This window comes from Scophthalmus maximus, chromosome 14, assembly GCF_022379125.1.
Source record: "Scophthalmus maximus strain ysfricsl-2021 chromosome 14, ASM2237912v1, whole genome shotgun sequence".
NCBI classification, from domain to species: Eukaryota; Metazoa; Chordata; class Actinopteri; order Pleuronectiformes; family Scophthalmidae; genus Scophthalmus; species Scophthalmus maximus.
The window spans coordinates 12557395-12573158 of record NC_061528.1 but is presented as its reverse complement, the minus strand read 5'-3'; the positions used below and the strand labels follow the sequence as shown (position 1 = coordinate 12573158).

Below are 15764 nucleotides of genomic sequence, written 5' to 3'. Positions count from 1 at the left end.
TTTTCCATATCACTCTATCTCACTTCGTCTTTCTCGGTCTCACAGCTGTTAAATCCCTCTCAATGAAATCCAAATCTCTTTCCCACATTTTGCCTAACTTTTCCTTCAAATAATCTTTTTTTCCTAATGCCCCTCTTCCTCACTGTCTGTTTTTACATCCATCTCTCGCTGAAATTCGCTATTTTCTCCTCAGCTTAGTTTGATCCTTGGCAGATAGGGCCTTTGATCGTTACTTGGAAAAAAAAATGCTACATTCACATTTCACAGGTTGTTCAAGTTGACATCAGCAGTCTGTGTGTGGTACTTCTTAGCTCAGGTCTGCATCTGCTCTGCTCAGTTCCCGGCACTGCTTCGCTGTGCAGCACAGGTACAGTAGGAGATGTAAACTGATCAATAACTGACCCCTTTTGCCACAGTGCTCCTCTTCCTCCTCGGCTGTAGAAAAAGCAGAAGATTTAATATCCAAAGTGGGTTTCGAGACATTTGATGGACGTCTTGTCTCGTCAAATTCCAGGTTATGAGCGAATGATGCATAGAACTGCATCTCCTGGGATCCAGTCTGTCTTCAGATCGCCGACATGCAACACACAGCTGTCTGTCTTTTCATCCTGTTACTGAAAATGTCTTTCAGTCTCTTCATCTGTAACAATCCTGCAGGGTAATTAGTAGAGGTATTTAAGTCTTCTGGTGTGTGTGTGTGTGTGTGTGTGTGTGTGTGTGTGTGTGTGTGTGTGTGTGTGTGTGTGTGTGTGTGTGTGTGTGTGTGTGTGTGTGTGTGTGTTGCAATGATGTCCCTGTATGTTGCTGCGGTTATACACGCGTGGTGGAGTGTGTGTGCGCAGAGATGTGTGTGTGTGGCAAGTGTGTATTACTATACGGGCTATGGTGTGTGTATCCCTGGTGAGGATGCCCCATCCTCAACCCCACCACTGATCCGGGTGTCATGGGGGTCATTGGCGTTGCCGGGGTAACGGGGTGTGACCCAGGGGTCACAGGCAGTGATCCTGGGGTCAGAGACGTCATGAGGGGGACGTCGTCAGGTGAGCGGCGCAAAGTGAGCGTGTAATCAGGCGGGCAGGTGAGGCGCACGGTGTCCAGGGTGCTGTAGATGTCCTGGGTGTCCAAGCCGTCCAGAGCATCCAGCGTGTCCAGTGTGTGGTGGTGGTGAGTGTTGTTCCTCTCATTTGCTGACGCGGCATCACACTCAAGCTGCTTCACCTAAACACGTGTATGGTTGGTGATGACATGACGATAAAGAGGGAGGGCAACAAGGGAGACAGAACCATATGATCAAATCCAGGGCTGCAACTAAGGATTACCTGAATTATCAATTAATCTACCAGTTATTAAAAAAAGTGAGAATTCCCATCAAACTTTCCTAAAGCCCAGGGTAAGGGTAGTGAATGGTTTGGACATGTATGTGCTTGAAAAGTGACTAAAATAATCAATCTGCGATTGACATAAGTATGACAATATTATAAAGATTCTTTTTATGATATTGATATAGGTTTTGACATAGTACATTTTTGCATGATTATCAAATAGACAATAATTAGATTATGTTCAGTGCAATAAGCTCTTTGAATATGTCAACAGTCTCCGTAGCTCATTTCACTTTTTCAACTAACACACAAAACTGCATTTAGTAAAAGTCCCACATTTGTGCCAGCCAATCAGACCAACAAACCAAATACATAGTTCAATATTCAATATTCACATTTCATCTGCAATTTGTCATCATTGTCTGATCATCTGCAGGTTTAGCAATACATCAGAAAGAAAAAAAAGCCATCAGAAGCATAAATAAGAAAAATGCGTGCTGGAAAAAATAAAGACTGCTTTCTTTGTGCAATACCATTAAAAAATGCGATGCTGGGCTACATTAATGTACCTCAACTCACAGTAATGAGAGATTTCAAAGCAACTTACAGCTCAAAAGAGGCCATGTAGTCAAACAGCTAAAAGAAATTCAGGTAACTGGACACAGCTCACTCATGCGCATGCATCAAAACACACTCACAGATACACACATGGGCACACTGATCATGTCTGCTGATGTGCTCTACTGGCAGCTCCACTGCCAGCTGCTCCACTGGCAGGAAGGGAGTTCATTCAGATAGTCGCACACGACTTCATCTGGCTTAATGTTACTAAAATTTGAAATCATATGTGCAGCTCCTAGCAATAAGCATTATTTTATTCATTATAACCTAAATAACTACAGAAGCATTTAGAAACTCCACTTGTGCTAAACAAAAACAAACCTGAATGACAACATATGCAAATAAAAATACACCGACTCACCTGTAATGACATCAGTCCTTCTCCCTGTAGGTGGGCGGCGACATCTGCAGGTGTGATATCTCGTCTCGGGGGAGGAAGTGGACGCGGCCTACGGTGCTCCAGACGCCTCTTGTCTTTCTTGTACAGCAGCGCCGCGAACGCAAGGATGTTAAGAAACAGCAGGGAGGCGCCCACTGCAATTGTCACGGAGAGTTCAGTGGAGTAGTCCTCATTAGGGATGCGGACCCCGTTCTCCCCTCCATCTTGGCCCAGAGCAGCCTCCGGGGGCTGTGGGGTACCTCCTTGTGAGCCTGGGTGACGTGTACTGCTCGGAGGCCAACCCTTGGCCAGGCGCTTAGTGTAAGAATAAGGGGTGTCATCCTGTGGAGAGGGACTATGCGTGAAGGACGACACGGATTGGAGGAGCTCATTGACGTGATGCAAGTGAGGCACCAGCTGGAGCCAGAAAGAGATCTTGGTGGCCCTGTAGTGGTCTCTGACGCGGGGCTTGAGGCCGATGTGGAGATACAGCTGCTCTTTTGGGGTGTACTTAGACCAGGCCACTTCTTCAAAGCGGTTAGGTTTTGTGTGGATAAACTTGGTATCTTGAGGAACCGGCTGGTTTGGATCACTGGAAAGATTGAAACACAATGACTTATTTATTCACATCTAGATGGATTGAGGCTATTTGGTTTTTGAGGAAATAAGAAAAGAGGGATTATAATTATAAGCAAGACAATAGAGTCATGCTCCCAGAGCCTGTTGTTCTCAGACAAATAGTTGCAATTAAAAAAAATATATATATATATAACAGACATGAATAGCTCAGCAATAGAGACACCTGTCAGCTCAGAGCATTTGACCAGATGAAAAGTCATCATGGTGACATAGCTGCTAATAACTATAGCTTCCCTCAACAGTCCATGAACAGCAAAGGACTAAAAATAAGCTACGATAATGACATGCAGCAGAGAATACACCCACACACTGTATCCACCATGTGGATTCCACATATTCTTTGGAAGTACAAATACCAGTATTGTTCATGCTTTTTCAGCCTTTTAAAATGTCATGGAGCTGAGGAGGTTGTTCGTTCTGAAGAGGCTGAAAGAGGCCAGTTTCACCAGCCCCGGGACTAATAAATATCCAACTAACACAGAGACAAACCAGTGGGGAAAAAATACTTGTACAAAGACAGGTTTTATTTTCCTGTACACATAGCTCAAAGGCGGTTTGGTTGCAGATCATCGATCAACACCCCAGTTAATGCACAGTTCAAATTCCTGCAGTTCGTACAGTGTGCACATACCCTGAAAAATCGTCCTCTCTTACAGGCAGGCATTTATTTATCGACCTATTTGTGTCAACAACAGCTGGAATGCAGTAAATGAAACAGTGGCAGCGCGTCTTCGCAGAGCGCACGGTTACACCCGATGTGCTCACTTGTCAATCAGCGCCTTGTGAGCGGCACAGAAAAAGGCAGGTGGCGTGAAAACCTACAGTTGCACAGGATTTACGCGAGGCTTACGGCATACACATGAGGGAGAATCACATCCTCCCCGCTAAATTGAGCTGGCGCAGAGCTCCATCACCATCTGAGCGAAATATTTCTTTAGAGAAAGGTTCCCCGGTTGATAATTGAAGTGCAAACTGAAATCTTCACATCCCTCAGCCTGCTGCAATGGTAATGACAATACCGGCTATAAGCTACAGGCTGCTAACTTAATGTGATGGGACTGCCTCAGCGCGCCCGCGTTAAAGACGAGTCTTCTTCACGCCACGGACAAAATATGCACAAGCACACCGTCCTGATTCTGTACTGTATGTTGTGAGATAGCGAGGCTCTGCGGTGATTTAGATCAAGGTCTAGACTGCAGATGCCTCCGTAAATCTGAAGATATCTCAGTGGAGTGAGCCTCGATTGGATTAATTACTGGTAATTATTCACTCGGAGCACTGCAGAAAGAGGGTCCATCCTCAACAATGACTTTTATCTTGTATATATCACGCCGGAGTGGAGACATAAAAGGTGCTCTTATCAGTGCGGATTGTCAGGTTTTAAAATGTTTTAATGTGGATTATTTCTATGACATCTAAATTTTTCTTTAGCCACTGGCAGATCATTTCACTTTCAGTTTTGCAAATTTGATATCTACAGTAGAATACTTTCTTAGCTACTGGCAGATCATTTAGAATTTTAATTTAACCACTTTTGACGATCAATGAGCGAATGGGGACGACAGAGGAGGATAAGAGAAGATTTATCAAACAGTGGCCAACCCCTCGTTTTTCTTTTGGGACATTACCTTGGCTTTCCTCAAGGACTTTTTCAAGAGCAGGGGTTCTATAACTGTCTCAGTCAAGGTCCAAAGAAGAGAAGCCTTGTTGATTTTTCGACATGACAGAGAACCTGTGTCCCTCTGCCAAAATTAGTTTGCAGTGCTGCTTTCATGATTATGTCTAAAGTACTGTCTTCTTATCAGACATCAAACACCTTGTGAAGGAAAAAGCATTTTAATAACATATCCTTTGCCTGCTCATTTTTTTTCCTGAAAGAGAGATGGATTTAATCTAGGTCTCCTGCACACATTTACATTTTTTTCCAAAATTGCATTTACCTAATGCAAATATGCAGCATGTAAACATACATTTCAGGACATCACTTTGCTTAATGTCACGGTATCAAAACCTGATATCCTCTCCCTGTTGAATCTTTGATTGTGCTCTCTCTGCCAGATAACCCCACTCCATGCCCATGTTCATGTTTACGATTAATTGGTACAGCAAATTAAACCTAAAGCGAAGTTATCGAACACTGCAAAGTGGAGAGGCACTATTCTGTTTTTCTTGATGGCACCATACAGTTGAATCTGAGCCGTCTCACTCCGAGCTTGGAGGAGATTTGTTCCTGTAAAATGAAGAGTGAGCTGTCCACAGTTACAGCAACAACACTTCACGTTGCCAAAATCCTTGTCTCTTCAGTCTCACAGATAAAAGGATAAAAAAAAAAAGAGATTCATTTTCAATTGACAACGGTGCATTTTCTTCGACGCATTATAATGCCATTAAATTGCCTGGCTTTCGTTCGTCATTTTAAGACATTATCTACATGTGAGTGGTGATTAGATATCAATCCGTTATCTCCACCAGTTCTACTTTGAGGGTCGTGGAGGGGCTGAAGCCAATCCCAGCTTACATAGGGCGTGAGGCAGGGAACGCCCCCTGGACAGTACGCCTGCTTATTGCATCAGTTACAGAAATTATGAACAGATTTCTGTGTTTAAGAAGGCACAAACAAAGAGAACCAAATCATGCTGAAGCTGTTTCTTTGTTTTGTCTGGTTTTCTTGGTTTTGCTCTATCTACTATTGTCAGGCAATGGATAATCATCATTTCACAGCAGTGTGCACTCACCCAGTCTTGGCAAAGTTGGTCCAGTACGTCATGACCACGGCGCTCAGCATCACATCGTTCTTGGAGAAGTTACAGTTGAACAGATCAGTGGGTCCCACCATGGGCACACCGAACACATAGGGCACCTACGCACATGCACACACGTTCGAAGAATATATTACAACCAGGCCAGGGAACTCTCATTCTCTTGACAGTAACTCGAACCATAACTGGATCATGTCAAACTCTAACCCCATCGCAGAGATGACAGAAACCGCCTCATATGTAACCGCAGTGAACTTAAACTCAGGTCACTAAACTCATCTTCAGTTTGACAAGTCATCCCTAATCATTTGGACTGAAATCCTGAAATCCATCCGCACTCATACTACAACCACAAATACACACACACACACACACACACACACACACACACACACACACACACACACACACACACACACACACACACACACACACACACACACACACACACACACACACACACTCAGTATGCTGAACATCGGGCAATCAAGTGTACATCTAAAGGAGAAAACGTGGAAATGAACAGTTCGCTACTTGATAAAGACCAAAGAGAAGATCACCATAATAAAATCATCTTAGCAGCAGATATTTCACGCAGTAGTGAGCTGCTTGATTCGACTTATTAATCATTTTGAACAGATCAATGTGGAGCAATTCTTTAACCATGAGCTTGATATTCATTGGATTAATATTTTCCAGCAATCTTTGAGGCATTAGTTACCGACATTTGCGTGTCGAGATCAGAGTTGAATAGCTAACCCAGTCAGCCATTCACATCTTCACTCCCCTGCTTGTTATCTACTATCACAACAACACAAATTTTCCTACAGCCGTCACTAACATTATATGATGTAAAGTAACGCCACACTGTGACACCCTCTCACCTCGTCACCATGGGCGGAGTCAGCCCAGGGCGGAGTGGCGTCACTCTGGCAGTGGTGGTAAAAGGAGTAGAAGTAGGTGGGAGACCCATACTGAGCATGAAGGTCAGCTGTGGCGATGGCTGGCGCCACCCATTGGTGGTCTGTGAATAGTGCTACCAGAGTCTTTCGGCGGGTCTCTGCATTGTCCCGGTCTGCCCAGTCCGTGTACATGAACCTTTGATAAATGCATTTAAAATTAGCCAATAGAAAGTCCATCTTTCTGTCAATCAACATTTCAAGAAATTACAAGACATCTGTGGTTGTTGTGACATTAGGGCGTCCAAAAGTCCAAGACCACTTCCCTATTCAAGTGAAAGTCTCAGACTGTTGGAACTCACTGTATGTCATGCAAAGATAAATGTACGGCATGAGAGTTGTATCAGTAAAACAAATAAAATAAATGTATTTCTCAAAAAGCCTAACTCCCTACTTAAATATATCCAGGCATGTACAGACTCACTCACCTTATGCTCTCTCTCAGTGTGTCTCGGCCCTCCGGGTATCCGTATAAACTATCCACAAAGTCTGACACAGCAAAGTCAAAGTCCTCAGCAGTGACTCCGTCCTCTGAATCCACGATGCCCTCCACAAACTTCACGCCCTCACCCTGATTGACACCTAGCATCACGTCATAGTTCAGGAATTCTCCCTGCTCCATCAGAATCTGGGGGTCATCTGGTATCACGTCGCCATCGATCACTGGGGCAAAAGCCGTGTGATACTTGGCCGGCGTTATGTTCTGCTCAACAAGTTCCCGGTAACTCCGGCCCTGGAGGCAGGCGACCAGTTGGGTGCTGTCGTCGATGCCACAGCCCACCCGCTCCCCAAGCTGCCGGGCGTACTTACTTGGCTGGTAGTTGACAGCCCAACTGGCTAAAGCGCTGCCGCTCTGGATGATGGCTCTGTGGAACAGGTCTGAGATACACATGAACACACAAGCATGAATATAAATGGGTGTAAAACCACTGCGGTCACACATTTGTACATTTATGGAGGCGCACGCACTCCCATATGATTGCACACTTGAAGGGTTTACACTATACATTTACAGATGCAGAAGAAACAATCACACAACAGAAAAAAAATCGCTGAAATCACAGACGTGCATTATTCAAAAGAATGACGGGTCATGGTTAAAACGCCAGGTTCAAGTAGGTGAGGCTTAAAAATTTAAAATAATACACCTCTTGGCAATCTGAGTCACAGGAAGGCTGTGCTGTATTATTCAGAGGATTCAAAGGCTTATTCAGGCATTTATACCAGTAAATAATGTATCGCTCTACTGGAGACCTTGAAAAGTTTCATAACCTTAAATGTCAATGCTTTCACAGCACCCACCGACCAGCAATCATGAGTACCGGCCTGTCTGTTTGCTTGCGCTCTAATAGTTTAGAGTGTCAAAACTGTAAAAAAAACTTTCCACATCTGTGCCACATACACTCATCGGAATAAACTATGTGAGCAGAGGTTTTGTCAATGATTCTCCCTTACCCTCAGAGTAATGAGACAAGGTGAGGAGGCTGACGCAGGAGGCCCCGGCCCCAGATCCAAAGACAGTGACCCTGTTTGGGTCTCCTCCGAAGGCTGCGATGTTCTCCTTCACCCAGCGCAGAGCCTGGATCTGATCCAGCAAGCCGTAGTTCCCTTTTGCTGCCTGGTCACCGGTACTAAGAAACCCTGCAGGCGGAGAGAGAGTGATGTTGTTATGGTAGAGCATATACCACTTCAGTTTAAACGATTTGCATGAAATCAAAGTTGAAATTCTCTGTAAAATATCGAGTCGATCACAGGAAGATATAATATGCATCTACATCTTACAAATATGATGTGTACAGACCCAAAGGGGCACAAACGGGGGTGATAGGTTGGACATGATATCATGGCATCCGCTCTGTTTAGATCAATTATGCGCAAGTCTCAGTCATCATAAATTTAAAGATAATATGTAGTATAATATGTTCCTCTCCTACTACGGTCCGTGGGAAATTGACTCAAACCAACAAGGGACATCCATATTCATGTAAATGAATATCGGTTTACACACACGAGACATCAACGAATGCTGCTATCCCTTATTCCCTTTACTGCTGACTTTATTGAGTAACACAAAGGATCATCATGGCTCACTGCACTAATGTATATCTCATTACTGCAGAAGCTTGTGTTTTTTAACCTCAAGATGGCCCTGAACAAATGAGTATAATGAGCAAGAAAAGCAGCGTTGTTAAAATAATACATTTCATAACTTATATGCATTTTGTCAGAAATCCCTGTCATGCAAAAGGATGGATATTATGTTAATTGGGTTGCAATAAGGTTTCCACGACGCCTTCAGATATACTGTGTGAGATGTGCTCACACACTGTAGCAAGATTTCCTTACGCTTCCTGAAAACCATGCTTCGACTCCAAAAAAATAACTGTGTGCATAATTGTACATTGTATTTGATGTATGGCCTCACCTCATGCTTCCAACTTATGATGACAAGGAGGAGGACACGATGGATGATGGATCATGATGATGATAATGATGATGATCACACTGAAGGTGGCATCAAAAGCAGAAGATGGACATGAGGACAAAATGAAGCATGTAGGATGTGTTGGGTTCAGTATGGTGATTACAGCTCTGGCAACTATTTTTGGCCACAAGATCACAACAAGGTAGAATTTTGTTTCGCCCACCACACAGATAAAGATTTATGCACAGAAAGAGACAGGATGGATCTCCTAAACTCAAATCAATATTTTTTTGTTGTTGAATCTTTTAAACCTTTAACATGTATCCCACTCCAGCTCCAGCTCATTTCCAAAGAATCTCAATTTAATTAAGGGAGATTCATAAGAGGTCTTGTTCCTGGAGGAGAAATTTTGCTTGTACTGTATTATCACGCTTTGCGTGTACACATGAACTATAAAATGTGCTAAAACTGCAGAAAAAGAGAGAAGCTAAATAATAGCACTAAATAATTCAAAGAGAAAGAGCAGACAAATGCCCTGAGGAGTCTTCCTTTACTTTTTGGTCATTATAAAAAAGTAAAATTAATGTCTTTAAAAACCAAAAAAAAAAATCTATAAGCCACATACATGTATAAGGCAATGAGCTCAATAAGTTTGAACATAGCTCTATAATCTTCATACTGTACATACATACTGTTTGCACATAGTTTTGTTAGCCTGCTGGCAAATTTGAATAAATTCCAATTAAGTTGTGAGCACCAATCAATTAAAGTGAGGACATGATTTAACCCAGCCAATGGGACGATACACATCTCACACTTCTTACTTACTGTAATCGATACGAAGACTGTGCTCACACACACTACTCACTATGCCCTCAGAGTAGTGCAGTCAGTGATGCCTTCAAAGTATGTTTTTAACCCTCCTGCAGCCCGCCGGGGGTTGATAAGTTTTTTTTATAATTACAGACAAAAAAAGCTTGAATACTAGTATTTGAAAATATTTAATTCATTCAGCCAGTGAAGCTTTGCATAGCCTTCTAAAATTAGTAGAAGAAAACGCAGTGAAACAGATTTTCCTCGTTCAGAGCGCAATGAGTCAGAGGTTTGAAAAAAAAAAAGATTAGATTAGATTAGAGTTGATGCTAGTAGTGGAAATAAACGGCTTCAGGGGGTTTATTTCCACTAGGGACACCCATTCTGAACACGTTTCACTCAAAAAATAGATAAATAAATCTCTTTTTTTTTATAATGGCGCTCTGGGTTAAAAAAACTCTCTAATGGTTTCCACATTTTATAGCTTGTTGAAGGATTAAACAATCCAGATGGCGATACAAAAAAAACCAATATCTCATTTTATGTATAGAAAATGGTCGTATCCAAGAAATTAGGCAATGAGGAAAATAATACCTGCACCATAATAAACTATATAATTAGAGGTGAGGAACAATGACGCATCAAACATAATTTATAGCTCTTTACTAACAAATTCATCGTTCAAGAATTGACATGTCTTCATCCTATACCACTTCCTCTAGGATTTTTTGTCCGATCCCGCTCTCCCTTTCCTTTCTAAACAGCTAAATCAACTACTCACGTATATCCATGTGGATAACATTGCAGTCCTTCTAGCCTCTTTCATTAAGAAAATTACTATACAGGAGGCATATGATATCACAGTGATATTATCAGGTTACAGAGAGAACCTCTATTGTTCCTGCTCAGAGGCTGGGGTGGCACTGAAAAGGACAACACTAAAGATACACTAAGGATGTAGCCTACATCTGGTATGTTATTATAATAATTAATTTTAAGGTGATTTATGACACGTGTAGTTTTGACCACAAAATTGTGCAGACTTTCCCCCTATCTATCACCACATTAATTCATATTTTTGTGTCTATATATGCACCTCTATAATGAATTGATCGATAATGTCACAGTCACAATGAATTCAAAGGACTGTTGAATTGTAGACTCCAGATGTGTGCTTTTACCAGTAACAGTGAAGCCAAAAGGATAAGAATTACAGGTTTGAATTATGGCTACATCCATATGGACTATATACACTCATAGCAAAGTGCTTAACTCCATAGCAAATTACTGATATACTGTACAGGGGGTATGTTAGATGAAGAAGATATATAATTGTACCTAATACTCCCAGGCGATAGTTGAGGGTAATGACGATGACGTTGCCGTAACTCGCCAGCACACTGCCATCCATCATGTTGCCAGTGCCTTCTGTGTATGAGCCGCCGTGGACATAGACCATCACAGGCCGCTGACCTCCCTCCTCATGGATGTCTGGGAAAGAGAGAGAGAGGAAGGGAGGATGACTGATCAACAAACCTTCTTTATATACGCTGCTGTGTTCCCGTCCTGTCCCGTGTATGTGTCTTGACTATCCACATGTTCATTGTATGTATCTCAGCCTTTGATCACCATGTGGGCTCACACACACAAAAGCAGAAATAATCTCTGCCTCCCTCGCTTCCCTATGCTTCATATCGCCCAACCTCCATCTTTCAGTGGGAGGATTTAATTGAGGTGTTTGTGTGCGTGCGTGCATGCATGTCTTCAATGGTTTACTATCAGATTTATGTTACGGTTCGTGTAAGGGTTAAAGTTAAGCATTTAGTTGTGGTGTTTAACACTAGGGGCTTGGGTATGCTTCATAGCAATGTCCTTACAAAGATAGTTTGTTTGTGTGTGTGTGTGTGTGTGTGTGTAGAATCACATACATGTGTATGAACTCATATGTATGCATGAGCGAGTCCGTGTGCTTCCCACTTTCCTCCAGGCGTTAACCCATTGGCGACTTTCGCAGGTGTCTGCATATTAAGTGTTGGTTCAAAGGGTGGCTCAGGGGGTGCAGCGGTAGGTGAGTGTTTTGTCCCAGATTTTAAATAAATATATATATATATATATATATATATATATATATATATTCACTTCATTTACAAGGGAATGTCTGTGTCCGCACAGGATATTTCCATATTCCATTCATTTGTCAAAACTAAATGTTCCTAGAAATACCCCCAGGTACCCTATCTGGTAAGCCAGTGTCACTTTGTATGACTTTAGGCTAAAATTAACCTAAACATAAAACCCTGAGACATGTACGATTATATATTCACTCCTGCCCCATACAGAGAGAGAGCACATTCGACTAGCCCTACTTACCATCCTCGGTGGGCACGTAGATATTGAGGTAGAGACAATCCTCACTCTGGTGAGTGAGATAGGTCGCCGCTATATCCAGGTTAGCTGTGAGCCAGGATGGCATCATATCTCCCAGCATGCTCCTCTCATCGAGCGACTGCGGGCACACGGGAGCAAACTGCGTCACATTCCGTATTCCTGGCCAGGGTAAAGGCGGCTCAGGCGGCTGGAATCGCCGGTCTCCCGTTGGAGGCCTTGCGTATGGTACCCCCAGGTATTGGAGGACGGGCCCCAGGAGGTCTGAGGGCAGCGGGGTCAGCATGCCTCGGATGCGGCCCTGTGCCGTGGAGATGACGGGCACGGTCTGCTGCGCCGACACCGTATAGAAAGAAGTGGAGACGCAGAAGGACAAGAGGAGGGATAGGAACCCAAAGGTGGAGGAGGGGAGTTGGAGAGAAGATGAGGAAGGGGGAGTTCTCCTGGTCCTCAGCTCAAACATGGTGGTGTGTTTCTGGCTCGCTGAGAGATGAGGGATTGGAGAGGAGGGCGGCGGGGGGAGGATGAGGTTTATCTTCAGGGGTATCCAACACTCACACACAGCTGCCGCTCAGCTTGGCCCATAGCACACACGACACACAGTCCCGGCTCTTGCAAGCAACCTTTCCCCGTCGTGTGTGTGTCTGTCTATGAATGTGTGTGTGTTCCTGTGTTTGAGTCAGTGATTCAGTGCCTTTGAGTGTGTGGTGACTCAGTGAGTGAGTCCCTTGAATACGTGTCTGTATGTGTGGAAGTGTTTAAGCAAGTGTGTATGTCCTGGACTGGCGATTTGAGCGTGCATGTGCTTGTGTGCGCTCGTGTGTGTGTATGTGTGTGTGAGAGTCTCTCGTTATGTAAACAGTGGCATCACTGTTCCTCTGTCACTCTCTCCTTCCGGTCACCCCCATAACAAGCCCAAACTGCCTCCTGGAAAAGAGAAGAAGAGGCGGAGAGATGGAGAGAAAGAGGCAGATTTAATCAGTCTTCATTAGAATAATCACAGTGTCAAATAAATTAAAACGTCCCACACACACACACACATGAACACACGGTAGAGATATATACATGACATCAGAGCGGTAGACTGCTACCTCCGCTGCTGTTGACGTTAAAAATAGATATGTGAGCGATAGATGGGGCAAACGAGATGTTGTCCGCTCAGCTTAACTTGGTGTTGGACTGTCAGGGCTTCTGCTGCCTGTGAGTGTGTCCGTTTTGAACTGCAGACATATGTCACACTGTTACACAGATCACAGGACCAGGTTGCTCAGAGTGTGTTTGTGTTTGTGTGTGTGTGTGTGTGGGGGGGGGGGGGGGGGGGGGGGGGGCAGCGGGTGAGGTTGGGGAGAGGTGGAGAGGCACGTCGCATGCTTAATTAAACCCTGAATACACTGCGGGGCTACTGACCTGCATGTAGCATAAGGTAGGACGCCTGTGACACACGCACACGCGCGCGCGCGCGCACACACACACACACACACACACACACAGTTCTCTATCTCTCTCTCACAGATGCACGCAAGCACACTTTCATTATGTCTCTCAATAATAGACACACACACGCTGTTGTTTTTTTTCACTCCTCCAAAGATGCAGACACACACACTTTCTCGATCGCTCTACATGCTCATACATAAACGCTCTCTACACACGCGCGCACGCGCACACGCACAGCTGCTCCCCAGCCGACACTGCTACCTCTCTCTCTCTCTCTCTCTACTGACTGTCACACTAGGGTAAAATTAAAAAAAAAACATAATGATAAAATCTCTCTCTCTGAGGCCCTTAGGGCAGAATATTAACACAAACACACACGCACAGAGAGAGCAACCTCAGTTTCCGTGGAATGACGCACACGCACGCGCGTGCACATCCACTCTGAGCAGCAGAGACATTGGATTGGTGACAAATGAGCAGTCGCCACTGTCCCTCCTCGCAGGTTCCTAGTGGCATCGCGCTGGTGTCGGCCGTCCAAGGTGCTAGTTAACATTCCAGCGGTGATCACACGCGCGCTGAGGAAGAACGCTCCATTTGTCACGCCAGCGCCTCCCGCCGCCCGCCCGCCGCCCCTTGTGTCGTTCCACACGGAGAGCCCGGCGCCGCATCCGTCAGAGTCAAAATGATCGCAAACGCGGCGAGGAGAGCGAAAAGAAAAAGATGAGAGCAAGTGGAAGAAAACACAAAAAACACACACACACACACACACACAAAAAAAAACCACACAAGGCAAGGTAGAACATCCCGTCTGATTCTCTCTCTGCGCTGAAGCTGACGACGGCAAAACACTCACTCCAAAAAAAAACAACAACCTCAACCCCGCTGCAGTTTAAAGAAGAAGAAGAATACACACACATATAAAATGATATATATCTATATATAGATATATATATCTCTCTATATATATCTATATATAGAGAGATATAAAACCTTAGATGACAAAATATGTGACATACTGCACCCTGTGTGATGAGAGGTGTGAAACCCCGCGGATCATGTTCTCCGCTCTCGTCCGCCGCAATATTCGCCTCGTGTTTTCCGCTGCTGCAGCTCATCCGACGTGCCCGGGATGGGAATACTGGGAGATATTCCTCTACCTCCTCTACCTCCTCTACCGCCCCTGCTGCTGGTGATGGGGATGGTGGTGATGGGGATGGTGGTGATGGTGGCACGTCTCCCCGGTTGGAATAACGTTAAAAAAAAAAGAAGAAATTAATAATAAGAAGAAGAAGAAGACAAAAACGCAATCACCAAGACTTCCGTCCGAGAAAGGGGGGAGTGGAGGGGGGCGGGGGGGCTATGTTTTGGATGAAGTGTTTCTTCAAGGAATCCAAGGCCCAGGACGCTAAAATGATCAATCTCCCCCTCTCCCCGCTTTCCTTTCGTTCTCCTCCCTCCCCCAACTCTCTCAATCTCTCTCTCTCTCTCTCTCTCTCTCTCTCTCTCTCTCTCTCGCTCTTTCCCTCTCTCTCTCTCTCTTTCCCTCGCTCTCTCTCTCTCTCTCTCTCTCTTTCCCTCGCTCTCTCTCTCTCTCTCTCTCTCTTTCCCTCGCTCTCTCTCTCTCTCTCTCTCTCTTTCCCTCGCTCTCTCTCTCGCTCTCTCTCTCTTTCCCTCTCTCTCTCTCTCGCTCTCTCTCTCTCTTTCCCTCTCTCTCTCTCTCTTTCCCTCGCTCTCTCTCTCTCTCTCTCTCTCTCTCTCTCTCTCTCTTTCCCTCTCTCTCTCTCTCTTTCCCTCGCTCTCTCTCTCTCTCTCTCTCTCTTTCCCTCGCTCTCTCTCTCGCTCTCTCTCTCTCTCTCTCTCTCTTTCCCTCGCTCTCTCTCTCTCTCTCTCTCTCTCTCTCTCTCTCTCTCTTTCCCTCTCTCTCTCTCTCTCTCTCTCTCTCTCTCTCTCTCTCTCTCTCTCTCTCTCTCGCTCTCTCTCTCTTTCCCTCTCTCTCTCTCTCTCTCCCTAGATGCGATTGGACAG

General features: G+C 44.6%; 1 protein-coding gene across 2 annotated transcripts; it reads right to left on the bottom strand.

Annotated features, from left to right (window-relative positions):
* Nucleotides 1-687: 687 nt before the first annotated feature.
* On the bottom strand, nt 688-15239 carry LOC118282938 (neuroligin-4, X-linked-like). Of its 2 annotated transcripts, none has more exons than XM_035604514.2 (9): nt 14756-15239; nt 12288-13229; nt 11256-11408; nt 8135-8320; nt 7108-7558; nt 6605-6818; nt 5697-5821; nt 2305-2914; nt 688-1218 (listed from the first exon to the last, which is right to left on the bottom strand). In XM_035604514.2, exons 2-9 carry the CDS (start codon nt 12763-12765, stop codon nt 811-813), a joined length of 2625 nt encoding a protein of 874 aa, XP_035460407.1. In that variant the 5' UTR covers nt 12766-13229; nt 14756-15239; the 3' UTR covers nt 688-810. The 2 variants fall into 2 exon arrangements, with proteins under 2 accessions (XP_035460407.1, XP_035460408.1); XM_035604515.2 differs by having other exon boundaries at nt 14761-15239.
* Nucleotides 15240-15764: the final 525 nt, after the last annotated feature.

Coding starts and splice junctions, on each gene's coding strand:
- LOC118282938 (XM_035604514.2), bottom strand. CDS start 12,765: ATGTTTGAGCTGAGGACCAGGAGAACTCCCCCTTCCTCATCTTCTCTC. Junction 6,819..7,107: donor ACACTGAGAGAGAGCATAAG/GTGAGTGAGTCT, acceptor CATTTATCAAAG/GTTCATGTACACGGACTGGG. Junction 1,219..2,304: donor AAGGACTGATGTCATTACAG/GTGAGTCGGTGT, acceptor ACACGTGTTTAG/GTGAAGCAGCTTGAGTGTGA.